The sequence below is a fragment of the Hyperolius riggenbachi genome, chromosome 11 (genome assembly GCF_040937935.1).
Source record: "Hyperolius riggenbachi isolate aHypRig1 chromosome 11, aHypRig1.pri, whole genome shotgun sequence".
Taxonomy (NCBI): domain Eukaryota; kingdom Metazoa; phylum Chordata; class Amphibia; order Anura; family Hyperoliidae; genus Hyperolius; species Hyperolius riggenbachi.
The window spans coordinates 145,504,305-145,519,765 of record NC_090656.1 but is presented as its reverse complement, the minus strand read 5'-3'; the positions used below and the strand labels follow the sequence as shown (position 1 = coordinate 145,519,765).

At 45.1% G+C, this 15,461-nt stretch overlaps 1 protein-coding gene across 2 annotated transcripts in view; it reads left to right on the top strand.

The window, feature by feature from the left end:
* Positions 1-15,461, top strand: part of FERMT3 (FERM domain containing kindlin 3) — a 333,595-nt gene that overhangs the window by 143,361 nt on the left and 174,773 nt on the right. For both annotated transcript variants that reach the window (XM_068261020.1, XM_068261019.1), the window contains exons 6-7: positions 9,113-9,215; positions 9,314-9,421. In XM_068261020.1, the coding sequence (XP_068117121.1) occupies positions 9,113-9,215; positions 9,314-9,421 (211 nt within the window). The remainder of the gene's footprint in view (positions 1-9,112; positions 9,216-9,313; positions 9,422-15,461) is intronic.

Genomic DNA, 15,461 nt, shown 5'->3' with positions numbered 1-15,461 from the left:
GCCATGCAATGGTTTCAGGACACCCGCGGTGTGCCGCATCGTACCGCATGTAATGGAAATGGACCATGACTTGAGTTAACCTAATATGAGATATTAATTATACAGTGCAAGATTTTTACCATATTGCAGGCTTCCGGTGCACCTCCTGGCCACCCGTTCGCTGTGGTAAGACGGCCCCAAAGAGGATGACCGCAAGCTGGGTCTGGCAGCGCGGCGTGGCTGTTGGTCCCGGAGTTGTGGGGGAGCATTTCCAGCTGTAATAAAGAAAAATAAATAATGTAATCTGAACTAAATATGTCATATAAAATGGGTAAAAAAGTATTAACTTTTTACTCAAAGTAAAATTATCTTGATTTGTATTTGAAAATAATGTTTCAAAAACCCCTATTTAAAGTGAACCTTAAATGTGGCAAAAAAAAAAAAAAAAATAAGTTACCTGGGGCTTTTACCAGCCTCCTAAAAACGACCTGTGCCTGCACAGAACAGTGACGGGTGCGAGGACACGCAGTGGCTCAAAAACAACACTCAGACATGGGTCACGTGGCAGGGGACTAAAGGATTGTCAAGTACTGGGCTGGCACCGTACGTCTTCAAGAGGTCGATAGAAGCTCCAGTTAAGTGAATATTTTTTAATGGCATCACAGTAAAAATTCACTTTAAAGGGAAACCAGAGATTAAATAAACTAAAAGATTTACACACACATGGGGCTTCCTCCAGCCCCATGGGGACAGATCGCTTCCACGAGACGCCATCCTCAGTCTTCTGCACCTGGCCCAGTTACTTGGGCCCGTCATGGAAAGTCTGACGTAGGACAAGTGCACTCTTGGCGTATCTCTGGGGAGATACGTAGTGGGCGCAGTTGACTTGCACAGACTTACTGTGACTGTCCGAAGTAACGGGACCCGGTGCAGAAGATGGAGAAGACTGAGGACGGTGGCGTGTGAGCGTGCCCATGGGGCTGTAGGAAGCCACAGGTGTGTATAAATCACACAGCAAAGATATCAAAGGAGTGGCTTTGAGACAACTCTATGTATGCCCTTGAGTGGCCCAGCAAGAGCATAAGCATCAATAAAATTGAATAACTGGCGAGATCTTAAAATGGCTGTGCCCCAGAGCCGAATCATCTACAAGGTAAACCTAGGTAGTTGCATAGGGCCTGGAGAAGATCTAGGGTCCTGATGGATGATAGCACCTATCTTTCTAAAAAAGCCTGGTGATCGATCATCAGTGGTTATCAAAAACTAACAATTAGCAAATACTGCACAAATATCATCACTATGCCCACACAGGAGCACAAAAAAAATATTTTTTTAACCCCTTTTGGAATAAGCCCCTAACAAAACAAAATGTGTGAGAAGTGCTGCATTGTGAATACCTTACGGATATATACTTTAACTGTACATACTGCACAACTCTATAGTATTCAGCCCATAGAATTTTTTTAGGATAAATACATACAGCATATAAAACCCAGGATAGACATACATAAAAAAATAGTTTGCTGACTTACATCCCATTTCTGCCACCACCCGCTTCAGCAGGTCCTGGTCCCTCCATTTCAGGTCACTCCACATGACCTGGACCTGCTTGGGGGTTAGGACCCTCCGGTATTCGGTGCGCAGGATCGCCTGCACCCTCCTGACCACGTTTTTTTTGGCTGCAGGGGTGGAGAGGTCATAGCGGCCTCTGGTAAATATGACCACTGTATTATACATTAATTAAGAATCTTCTTACTTACAGCATAATGTAAAAGATTATAATATTATTCATAATGACAGTGTTCAAAAATTGTGGGAAGCAACCAACTATGACTGCGGACAGATACTAGGGATCAACGATGACTACAAGAGGATATACAGTGGGTTGCAAAAGTATTCGGCCCCCTTGAAGTTTTCCACATTTTGTCATATTACTGCCACAAACATGCATCAGTTTTATTGGAATTCCACATGAAAGACCAACACAAAGTGGTGTGCACAAGTGGAACGAAAATCATACATGATTTCAAACATTTTTTACAAACAAATAACTGCAAATTGGTGTGTGCATAATTATTCGGCCCCCTTTGATCTGAGTGCAGGCAGTTGCCTATAGACATTGCTTGATGAGTGCTAATGACTAAATAGAGTGCACCTGTGTGTAATCTAGGCAGGTTCTTGTAGGAAACAAAAAAGGCACAGGGAGACTGGGAGCCCGATCTGGTGTATTATCAACGAGACACCAGAGTATGTATATAATAGGAGGAAATATACTCACAAAGTTGGGTTGCTAAATATAAGCAACCACTTTACTCGCATGTGAGGAGGTACCGTCCTCACTCGGCCTTGCTTCCGATAATAGGGTTGGTCGCAGCTCCAAGGAAAAAATTATGCCACTGGAAGGACTTTCCGATCGTGCACTCCCCTGTACAGGGGTTGAAGGGACTGGGAGAGGGTAGGAGGCGCCTGTAAATGTATATCTGTAGCTCTTATATTGACAACGCGTTTCTATTGACATAGACTCCCCCAGGCACAACTATAGACCTGAGGAAGCGGCTTGGCCGCGAAACGCGTTGTCACTTGTGCCCTAATAAAGTTTGAGAAACTTCAACCACTACATTACGTGTGAGTCATACTACACTAAGGTAGGAATATAAGTACCTTGTTTTAATATTATACTCAATATAAGAGCTACAGATATACATCTACGGGTGCCTCCTACCCTCTCCCAGTGTGTGTAATCTAATGTCAGTACAAATACAGCTGCTCTGTGAGGGCCTCAGAGGTTGTCTAAGAGAATATTAGGAGCAACAACACCGTGAAGTCCAAAGAACACACGAGACAGGTCAGGGATCAAGCTATTGAGACATTTAAAGCAGGCTTAGGCTACAAAAAGATTTCCAAAGCCTTGAACATCCCACAAAGCACTGTTCAAGCGATCATTCAGAAATGGAAGGAGTAGGGCACAACTGTAAACCTACCAAGACAAGGCCATCCACCTAAACTCACAGGCCGAACAAGGAGAGCGCTGATCAGAAATGCAGTCAAGAGGCCCATGGTGACTCTGGACGAGCTGCAGAGATCTACAGCTCAGGTGGGGGAATCTATCCATAGGACAACTATTAGTCATGCACTGCACAAAGTTGGCCTTTATGGAAGAGTGGCAAGAAGAAAGGCATTTGTTAACAGAAAGCATAAGAAGTCCCATTTGCAGTTTGCCACAAGCCATGTGGGGGACACAGCAACCATGTGGAAGAAGGTGCTCTGGTCAGATCAGACCAAAATGGAACTTTTTGGCCAAAATGCAAAACGTTATGTGTGGCAGAAAACTAACACCGCACATTACTCTGAACACACCATCCCCACTGTCAAATATGTTGGTGGCAGCATCATGCTCGGGGTGTGCATCTCTTCAGCAGGGACAGGGAAGCTGGTCAGAGTTGATGGGAAGATGGATGGAGCCAAATACAGGGCAAACTTGGAAGAAAACCTCTTGGAGACTGCAAAAGACTTTAGACTGGGGCGGAGGTTCACCTTCCAGCAGGACAATGACCCTAAACACAAAGCCAGGGCAACAATGGAATGGTTTAAAACAAAACATATCTATGTGTTAGAATGGCCCAGTCAAAGTCCAGATGTAAAGCCAATCGAGAATCTGTGGCAAGATCTGAAAACTGCTGTTCACAAACGCTGTCCATCTAATCTGACTGAGCTGGAGCTGTTTTGCATAGAAGAATGGGCAAGGATTTCAGTCTCTAGATGTGCAAAGCTGGTAGAGACATACCCTAAAAGACTGGCAGCTGTAATTGCAGCAAAAGGTGGTTCTACAAAGTATTGACTCAGGGGTCCGAATAATTACGCACATCCCATTTTGCAGTTATTTATTTGTAAAAAATGTTTGGAATGATGTATGATTTTCGATCCACTTCTCACATGTACACCACTTTGTATTGGTCTTTCATGTGGAATTCCAATAAAATTGATGGATGTTTGTGGCAGTAATGTGACAAAATGTGGAAAACTTCAAGGGGGCCGAATACGTTTGCAAGCCACTGTAAGTGCCACCTATAACTGCTGACAGATATTGCTAGCCATAATAACTACATCATTTCATTTCATGTGTGATTTGACTGACAGAGAAGATCCTGTGACAGCAGGCCTCAAATATATAATTGAATGGAAATGTGAAGGGTGAGCGAGACCACAAGGATCTGACTGAATTACCACCCCACTAGAATTATCTGTGGAAAAGCTGCACCATTTATGTGAATTGTCTGTGGAAACGTACGTTGACGCATTATATGTATTTTCCGGTCAAAAGCTGCCGCATTACATGTCTTCCTGACTGAAGGGGTCTGCCTGCTGTCCCTGTCCCTTGTTTGTGGGTGGGGGGGCACATAGTGTAATTACCTTTAGGGTTTCTTGCCTGTGTTTTGGGAGAAAACTAAGTCCCACTGTCTTTGCCTTACACTGTTACATTACAATTAGCTCCGCCCACATCTTTTCATGGTCACTCCCATCGGGGGGCGCACTTGGGCACTTCAGCCTCTGTTGGTGGTGGACCTTGTCCCCGGCCCTGGTTAACAGTACTATCTCTATGTATAAAATACAAGTGTCCCTGCATCCTGTCCCTGTGTCAGAGCTTTTGTGCTACTGCGCATGTCCTGAACCGACAAGGCTGTTGGGACAGGACGGGGAAGGAGGCAGGATGGCCAAGAGGGTGCGCGCAGGCTCGGACAGGCCCACCGGGAGCTCGGGAATTGTCCTGGTGGGCCTCTTGCCCCCAGGGGCCCTAGGGACCCTAGTGCTGAAAGGAGGGGGCACAACGCAGGAAGGACCACCCCTTCCACGCTCCTCCCTCCAGAATTGCAGCCAGCCAGCAGCAGTGGGGAACGGCTTGCCGCAGAGAGAGCGATAGCTCTGCGTGCCGCTGGTCTGGTCTTCTGCACTGCACTGTCCAATCACGCTCTCACAGTACTTCCCGTGAGAGCATGATTGGACAGTGCAGTGCAGGAGACCAGACCAGCAGCGGCATGCAGAGCTATCTGACTCTAGCGGTAAGTGATTCCTGCTCTCTGCCGCTGCTGGCTGGCTGCAATTTTGGAGGGAGAAGCATGGAAGGGGGGCCCCAGGTGATGGACGGGGGGAGGCTTCCCCCCTCCCCGCTGCTCTGTGCCACTTTCCCCCCTTTCTGCGCTGTACCCCCTGCCTTTCAGCACAGGGGCCCCCAGGGATTGCATTTTGTGTGGAAATCGGCCGACAATCTGATTGCATTTTGTGTGGAAATCGGCCGATAATCTGATTGCATTTTGTGTGGAAATCGGCCGACAATCTGATTGCATTTTGTGTGGAAATCGGCCGACAATCTGATTGCATTTTGTGTGGAAATCGGCCGACAATCTGAATGTATTTTGTGTGGAAATCGGCTGACAATCTGATTGCATTTTGTGGGGCTTAGGTCAGCTAGTTACAACAATATAATTGCATCATATCACTAACACTCTGCATAAAACAGTGTGAATGTGTCTCACTCTCTACTATTAACAGTACTGGTACAAGTAAAGTTAAAGAGATAAACTAAAAACAATTCTCTACAACACCTATGATATCCTTTTAGATGGGGCATATAAAGATTAAAGAAATGCAGTCAGAAAAAGTACCCCAAAAAATATGCATTTTGTTAAAATAGAAGATTGCTTACCTCAATGAGCATTCTTTTCATCCCCTGTGGCATTTTTGGAGGCATTGTTGCAGGCGGCAGTCTCAGCAGTGCTGTCAAATGCGTACAGTCTGCACGTTCTTTCCGGGTTTGGACAACTTCCTGTTGTTTTTGTACGCATCAGCCAATCAGAAACGTGTTTTTGCCGTACGCGTGGTTTTACGTGTTCGGATGAAAACATATGTAACAACTGTGCTTTGGGGGTTTGCTTTTAGTGGGAGATATTTATAAGCAGGACTTCTATATTCCATTTTTATCAGTATGAAGATGTGCACAATTCCCTTAAAAAAAAAAAGAGAGAGAGAGAAAAAAAAATTGCACCAGAACATCTACCAAAAGACCGCTTATGCTCAGCAGGATTCTGAGAACTGGAGGGAAAGGAGACAACACTAGCAAATGTGAGCCATTACTTCCACCCAAAAGATGCCTGGAGACACAAGTTTATTGGATTTTTCTTGTTAATTCATTCTATCTTTTTTTTTATTTGACACTCTAATGGAGGCCAAATAAACAATGAATTGCAAACACGGTTAGTGTTTTAATTTGTTTGTAAATGCCATTTTTCTTTTTAAATCAGATTTTTTAGTGCAGCTATAAAGATACATTAGATCTTTATTACATCTTTAGCAGAGTACATGCTATAATTGTGTAGGCAGTTAAATGAAAGACATATTTTGTGACGTCAGTTAACACAGACCTATTGCTGGCACTCCGTTGTGAGCAGAAAAAAAATCCCTCTCTTTCCAGCTTTACAGAGCTTCATTTATCTTTGGTAAGATGTAGCTAAAAGTATTAATTAAAAAAATCCTATAATTTTTAAACTAAATTTAACTACAGACCCATAGTCAAAATGTATGTTTAATGAGCACCAGATAAGACAGAGATCTGTTTCCAACTCTGATTACTTTTCTGTCTAGCAGTCCCTTTTGTTCTATGAAGATTAGGGGGCAGAACAAGGTAGGACAAGAAAGAGATTTCTTGCTGCAGCTTCAACTTGGATCTACACTGCTAGAACAACTATTTTATTTATTTAAGTTTACTTATGAAGTAGTAAAACCATTACTTCTTTATAAGAGGCCTTGTCCCTCCACCCAATGGACACATTCTTTGATTCGTACATCACAGGGTAACTGATAGCAAGTCAGAAAACAGGACCAATAACTGCCAAAGCGACATTCCCCATGTCATGTCCACAGGAAAACCAGGGCTATGTTGTTGTGTGATTCAACCCTGCTATATATAATTCTACATTGTGAGATAATTTAAAGGAATATTTTGAAGTAGCATGGCTGCAGCAGGTCGCGGCCCACAGTGCATAATACACAAAGGTGACTACACCTTTGTAGAGGTTAATAATTTTTCTATCTGGTCCACAGCTTGAAATATCGATCCCCTAGACAGGGAATCTGGTAGACCAGGCATGATTGGTATCCACGATTTCAGCACATTATGACAGAGCATAAACTGTTGGTTATTATATCATCTGCCAAACATCCATAAAGTTATAATCTCAGAAAATGCCAAAACTCTCTTCCTTATGCCTAGTACACCATACAATTTTCTGTAAGATTTTCTGTAAGATTTACCTGCCAGATAGATCATTTCCAACATGTTGGGAATGATCTATCTGACCATCTATCTGCCGAGCAATTAAGCATTGTTCTACTCAGCAGGAGATAACCAGAAGACAATGCACCAGAGATAATGACCAGGCTATCCCAGTACTTTACAGAAAATAATCTAATTACAGAAAATTTTACAGAAAATCGTATGGTGTGTACTAGGCATAAGGCAAGGGGCTGAACCCAGTCTGAGGTCAGGTTGCTAGAAGTGGGGATCATCTCTCCTTAAAAGATACATACCTAGCATATAGAGGAAACACAAAAAGGGGTCACAGGAGCTCAAATAAAGTGTAGTATGTACTGGCAATTGGATATGATAGAGCAAGTATACAATTATACACACAAACCAGAGTTCCCATCCAGGCAACCACTGTGAAGGCATTTGGGGAGATTAGACCTGTCCCCACTCAGGATTAAGAAGTCGCTCTCTGTAGATCGGAAGAAAAGGGTAACACCCCTCCACCAAGGGAACATGGTAATGTACAAGCAGAATATCCTCTGAAACTAATCTTGCCGTTTCAAAGAATATGTTACCATAACTGTTTTTATTAATATATTGTTATACCTTGAGAGGTTGTTGAATTAACCCTTTTTCCTACAGGACTAGCTAGGGTTAGATTTGCGTATTTGCATGCTAATGCAATTTGGTGGCTGCTTATGAGATTGCAGATTGTTTTGATTGTACATACACAAATTGTATTGTGTCGGGACTCACCAACCAATCAAAAAGGTTACTTTGCCTGCAGTGCTGAATGCCTTCAGAATTCCCTCAAGGTCTGAAGCTGAATGGTATTCTTCAGCAAAGGGAACAGGAATTGGAGGGTGATGTCACTCCCAAGTCCCAATGTGCAAACTCTGCATGTGCCCTTCCTTTCTCTCTCAACCCCCCCCCCCCCCCCCACCCTGCGACTGCATCCCAGGTGAAACCCCACCCTGCACATCCCTAGAAATGAGCATGGTCCTAAATCACACATGCCCAAAGAAAGAAGATATGCAGCAGTGCTTTGGAAAAGTCTAAAACAAGATCATAAAGACTTGCCAGTGGTAAAAAACACTTCTTAACACATTATTAAAAGTATATAACTGACACAATTCTGTTTACTGACTTGCATAGCAGCTATGATCTCAGCACACATGTGCTACAAGATCATGTCAAGTATACAGGTAACAGGAGCCATTACAACCTTGGGACTGATTATCAGTATTATCCTTTATTGTATTTATAGAGCACAAACATGTTACACAACATGGTGCAGTAAATTAGTAAGGGGTGAAGATTCTAAATATGGACATATAGAACACCCTGGCACAAAATAAGAGAACACTGCTTAAAGTCTAAGGGGCAAGGAACTGCTCAAAGTATGGCTTTAGTGCTTACTATCCTGTCCAGGCACATGACATTAAAATGTAATTTTCATTGCTTTCTTCAATTTCCAGGTCAATAACAAACTATAGAAGGCGTGCAGAAAAGCATTTGGTGGCGATCAGCATTTTTTTTATCCCCCCCTGGGGACACAGAGGGGTGATGGTAAGCAGCCCTAAAACAACAGGGAAAATAGGGATAAAATGATGTCATTTGCACAAATGACAAGAAACTACAGTACCGGCGCTGCCCATTCGTTTGAATGGGTAGTGCTTAAACAACGAGCCCGATGGTTAACGAAGTGCAAGCGTCCGTGAGAACTGTCCCTAAAATATCAGTTAATTTAAGAGCCATTTTTTAACAACCAGTTATATCTCACCTTAGTAAATTAAATTCTTAATTAAATGTTTCTATTTTTTCCATGTACAGGTGGCTTGACTCTTCCAAATCTTTAATGCAGCAGGGGGTGCAGGAAGGAGACAGACTCTGGCTGCAGTTTAAATATTTTACTTTCCATGACTTGGACCCTAAGGTGAGAGGGTGGGGTAAACACTATACTGTAAAACTTGCGTAACTGTAAGCATAAAGATGATTAAACAATGGTGTTACTATGTTTATATATCTTCTTAGATGGATACTGTACGCATTAACCTGCTTTTTGAGCAGGCACGGTGGGCAGTTCTATTAGAGGAAACAGAATGCACAGAAGAGGAGATGATGGTATTTGCTGCTCTGCAGGTAATTCTGGTACATTATATAATTTAAGTAGTTTTTAGTGTGCAGAATCTATTAAAATGAAACAATACCTCTATTGTTTTAAAAAGTTCAATACTCATTGTTTGCTTTTGCTAGGCTATACAAGCTTATTTCAATAAAAGGCAGATGCACTACTTGGCACTAGAGATGACCCGAACCTCCGATTTTAGGGTTCGCGAATTTCCACAAAAGATTTGGTTCGCGCGAACTTCCGCGAACCACAATAGACTTCAATGGGGAGGCAAACTTTGAAAACTAGAAAAATTATGCTGGCCACAAAAGTGATGGAAAAGATGTTTCAAGGGGGTGAGGGGGGCATGGATGAGTGGGATAGATGCCAAAAGTCCCGGGGAAAAATCTGGATTTGACGCAAAGCAGCGTTTTAAGGGCAGAAATCACATTGAATGCTAAATTGCAGGACTAAAGTGCTTTCAAACATCTTTCATGTGTATACATCAATCAGGGAGTGTAATTAGAGTACTAATTCACACTGACACACCAAACTCACTGTGTAACGCACCGCAAACAGCACCATGGCGAGAGTGCAGGCCGTGGCAGTGTTCAAGCCCATATGGTCACCGGCGGTCATTGCTTCATTGTGATACACAAGCCCCTTCACCGCGACAAGGTAATGATCACGAAGGGGAATGGGCACATGTACATGCCTTTTGTTTTGTTGTTGCAGCTGCACTGCAGCCAGAAAAAATAGGCAGGCATGTACACGCACCAGAAAAATTAGTATAGCAGCCGCTGCTAGCAGTGGCCTTAAAAATTCAGGAATCCGCCTGGAGTCCTGGACCCTGTTGGCGGTGGCGGAGAAGGTAAGCGGCCTGCAGGCAGAGATGCTGTGTGTGGGTACTGACTTAGTCTTCATTCATTTTGATAAAGGTGAGGTACTGAACACTTTTGTGACTTCTCTTCTCAGTGACAATGCCTCCAGCTGCGCTGAAGGTCCTTTCTGACAGGACACTTGAGGCAGGGTAAGACAGAAGTTGGATGGCAAATTGGAACAGCTCTGGCCACAGGTGAAGCCTGCGCACCCAGTAGTCCAAGGGTTCATCATCACTGCTCACAGTCTCTACATCCACACTTAAGGCCAGGTAGTCGGCTACCTGCCAGTCCAGGCATTGGTGGGGGGTGGATCCGGAAGCGCTAAGGCGAGGCGTTTGACTAAAGAATGTCCGCATGTCCGACATCACCATGAGATCGCTGGAGCGTCCTGTCCTTGCCTGCATGGACATGAGAGAAGGATTACTGGCAGTGGTACCTTTATTGCGTTGTGCTGTGACATCACCCTTATACGCATTGTAAAGCATACTTGCCAGCTTGTTCTGCATGTGTTGCATCCTTTCTGCCTTCAGGTGACTTGGTAACATGTCCGCCACTTTGTGCCTATACTGAGGGTCTAGTAGCGTGGCCACCCAGTACAGCTCATTCCCCTTGAGTTTTACACAGGGGTCCCTCAACAGGCTGGACAGCATAAAAGATGCCATCTGCACAAAGTTGGATCCAGACGTACTCTTCATCGCCTCTTTCTCTTCCTCAGTGATGTCAGGTAAGTCCCCCTCCTCCCCCCAGCCACGAACAATACCACGGGAACGTTGAGCAGCACAAGCCCCCTGCGATAACTGCTGTGGTTGTTTTTCTGCCGCTGCCTCCTCCTCCTCCACAGAAACACATTCCTCATCATCCAAGTCTGACTCCTCTTCCCCACACGACTCTTCATCCTCCTCCCCCCTCTGTGCTGCCGCAGGTGTTGAGGATTCGGAAACATCTGGTTTTGATGTAAATTGCTCCCACAACTGTTCCTGCCATAACTGTTCCTCTTCACGCTTCTCCACAGCTTGATCCACCACTCTACGCATGGCACGCTCCAGGAAGTAAGCGTAGGGGATCAAGTCGCTGATGGCGCCTTCACTGTGACTCACCAGGTTGGTCACCTCTTCAAACGGCTGCATGAGCCTGCATGCATTTCGCATCAGTGTCCAGTTGTTGGGCCACAACATCCCCATCTCCCCAGATTGTGTCCTTCTACTGAAATTGTAGAGGTACTGGCCTACTGGGTGACGGCTTTCTCCTGTTCTAGCAGGCGAGAGAACATGAGCAGGGTCGAATTCCAGTGAGTTGCGCTATCACATATCAAGCGTCTCACCGGCAAGTAGTTTCTCCGCTGAATGTCCGCAAAGCCGCCTGAAATGCCCACACAACTTCCTGGCTTGCTTCAGGGTGTCCTCTAAGCCTGGGTACTTTGACACAAATCTTTGAATGACTAGATTCAGCACATGTGCCATGCAGGGTACATGTGTCAGCTTTCTCAAATTCAAAGCGGAAAGGGGATTGCTACCGTTGTCACACACCACGTTGCCAATCTCCAGCTGGTGCGGGGTCAGTCACTGATCCACCTGTTTCTTCAGAGCAGCCAGGAGAGCTGGTCCAGTGTGACTCTCCGCTAAGAGGCAAGACATGTCTAAGATGGCGTGACACCGTCGTACCTGGCATGCAGCATAGGCCCTGGGGAGATGGGGCTGTGTAGCTGGAGGGGAGATTGCGGCCCCAGCCAAGGAGGAGGAGGACGACAATGAAGAGGATGTAGCAGGCGGAGAGGAGGTGGCAGGAGGCCTGCCTGCAAGCCGTGGAGGTGTCACAAGTTGGTCCGTTGCACAGCCACGTACTCCCTGCTTGCCATCGGACACCAAGTTGACCCAATGGGCTGTGTAAATAATGAAGCGGCCCTGACTGTGCTTGGCAGACCAGGCATCCGTGGTCAGGTGGACCTTTGACCCAATGCTGTGTGCCAGAGATGACACCACTTGCCTCTCCACTTCACGGTGCAGTTTGAGTATCGCCTTTTTAGAGAAATAATTGTGGCCTGGCATCTTCCACTGCGGTGTCCCAATGGCCACAAATTTACAGAAGGCCTCAGAGTCCACCAACTTGTATGATAACAGCTGGTGAGCTAACAGTTCCGCCACGCCAGCTTTCAGACGCCGGGCAAGGAGGTGACTGGCAGAAATTGGTTTCTTCCGCTCAAAGATTTCCTTCACGGACACCTGGCTGCTGTGGGCAGAGGAGCAGGAACCGTTCAAGGTGAGAGACGGAGTGGAGGACGGTGGCTGTAAAGGTGCAAGGGAGAAAGCGGCTGAAGACGCTGCACCTGAAGGAGAAAGAGGAGAAGGAGGGTGGCTTTTCTTTTGTGTGCTGCTTTTCCTCTGGTGCTCTCCCCATTGCAGTTTGTGCCTTTTCTCCAGGTTCCTTCGTAAGGCACTTGTCCCTACGTGAGTGTTCGCCTTTCCACGGCTCAATTTTTGGAGGGAGAGAGAACAGATGGCTTTGCTCCGATCTGAGGATGACACACTAAAAAATGTCCAAACCGCTGAGCCCCCCTGGGGTGATGGCACTATGGTGGCCTCAGCAGCTGACGTTGAAGGGCATGTTGGCTGGCTGTACATAGGTGGCGATACATGGCACCGGACACTGCCGCCAGCTGTTTCTGACAACAAGCTCCCCCTGCTTCTTTCAGCAACTCGTCTCCTTCTACTTCTCTCTGACTGCCCCCTCTAAACTGTCCCCTTGGTCATCTTGTCTCTTAGGAACCCATGTGGGATCCGTATCATGATAAGCATCATAATCATCCTGCCCAGCTTTGCTTGCCTCAGACACCTCCAAAACTGCACCAACAGCAGGTACTTCATCCTCCTCCTCCTCACATGTTACACCCATAGTGTCGCCTAACTCAGACATATGAGGTGGTGTAACTTGCTTAGCGCCTTCATCTTGTTGTTGCAGTAGTGGCTGTGAATCAGTGATTTCACCACCAAATAACTCCTGCACAGTGTCAAATGCACCAGATGTGGTGCTTGTAGTAGTGCTGGTGGCTGCGGTAGATGAGGTGTTCTGTGTTAAATAGTCAACCACGTCCTGACAATCTTGGGAGTTGATGGGACGTGCCTTCTTCTGAGCATTGTACTTTGTGCCAGGTCCGCACGAAATCACATCAACTCGCACAGACCTGCCGGTGCCGTGTGGCCTTCCTCTGGGTCTGCCTCTACCTCTTCCTCTACCTGTTTTGTCCGTGCAGTTAACAGGTATGCATGGAGTGGTATATCACACTGCGTGCACTCACGTAGTCTCACTGAACACAACACCTAGATAAGTATATGCAGTGATGAGGTGGGTTCACTCAACAAAACAGCTAGGTATATGCAGTCATGTGGTGGGTTCACTCAACACAAAAGGTAGGTAAGTATATGCAGTGATGCGGTGGGTTCACTGAACACAACAGCTAGGTAAGTATATGCAGTGATGAGGTGGGTTCACTGAACACAACAGCTAGGTAAGTATATGCAGTGATGAGGTGGGTTCACTGAACACAACAGCTAGGTATATGCTGTGATGAGGTGGGTTCACTGAACAAAACAGCTAGGTAAGTATATGCAGTGATGAGGTGGGTTCACAGAACACAACAGCTAGGTAAGTATATGCAGTGATGAGGTGGGTTCACTGAACACAACAGCTAGGTATATGCTATGATGAGGTGAGTTCACTGAAGCCACACCCCCTGTTGTACGCATAAAAGGAATAAGGGCCCGCACGCATCTAGTAAGATGCGGCCTCATCACCAGAGGACGTCAATCCCTAAGTCTGGGGAATGGTGTCCTGGAATGGTGTCTGCCAGTGACTGAGGAGTTGGGGCTGGATTCTGGGGATGGTCAGTGTGACTTTAAGGGCAACCACAGGGTGTCCTCCAGAACCTGTTTCCCTGGGAATACCCTGTGAAAGTCTTTGTTAGTCTTGGTGCATGAATATTCTTTTGAGATATTCATGAGTTTTCTTCAGAGCCAAAGCCCTTCCATTGAAACAAATACTTAATTGTACCAACTCTTCTTCTGGAGTGCAAAATCTTCTCTAATTTGAATTTCTTCACTCTGTCAACCAATATAGGTGAAGGTGGCTCCAAAGAAGGACCAGGGAACTAGTTTGTAGTTACCTTCTTAAAGCAAGACTGAAATACTGGGTGAATCCAAAGATAGTTTTGTAATTCCAGTTTGAATCTTTTTGCAATTAGGGAAAGGGCCAATGATCTTGGGCTCCATTTTCCTAGAGGGACATTTCAACTTCAGATTATGTAATAGTAGACAATCATACCTGATCTCCAACTTTAAATTCCAGGCTCTCTTTCCTCTTCTTGTCTGTAAACTTGCCCTCTCTTGGGTTTTCTGTAAAGTGGTTTGAAGAAGACTTTGATTCTTGGTAAGACACTTTGGGCTTGATTCAGAAAGCAGTGCTAACTGTTAGCACGCCTGTGAAAACCCCCTTAGCACGTCTAAACAAGCTTTTCGCGCATAAAACTTTACGCGCGTAAAACTTTACGCGCACAAAACTTTATGCGCGTACTGCACAGAGCACAGGGCGCACCGCGCGAAGTGCCCATTAAAGCCTATGGGACTTAGCGCGCGTAAAACTTTGCGCGCGTAACACTTTACGCGCGCAAAGTTAGCGCACGATCTGATTGAGAAATCCGGTGCTAACCTACTTAGCACCCTGGTTAGCGCGTCTAGACACTTTAGACGTGCTAAGTAGGTTAGCACCGCTTTGTGAATCAAGCCCTTTAACCGTTCTTGCACCAGACAATTGGAGTATACTTGAGGAAAGGTAGATGGGTGATACCCATAATTGGCAAAAAAAAATTCTTTAGACTAGTGTATCAAATTGTTATAAGCAAATTCTGCTGTGGGTAGTGGTCTCACCCAATCATCCTGAGAGGCAGATGTGAAACAGCGAATGTACAGGTCCTTCTAAAAAAATTTGCATATTGTGATAAAGTTCATTATTTTCTGTAATGTACTGATACACATTAGACTTTCATATATTTTAGATTCATTACACACAACTGAAGTAGTTCAAATCTTTTATTGTTTTAATAATGATGATTTTGGCATACAGCTCATGAAAACCCAAAATTCCTATCTCAAAAAATTAGCATATTTCATCTGACCAATAAAAGAAAAGTGTTTTTAAAACA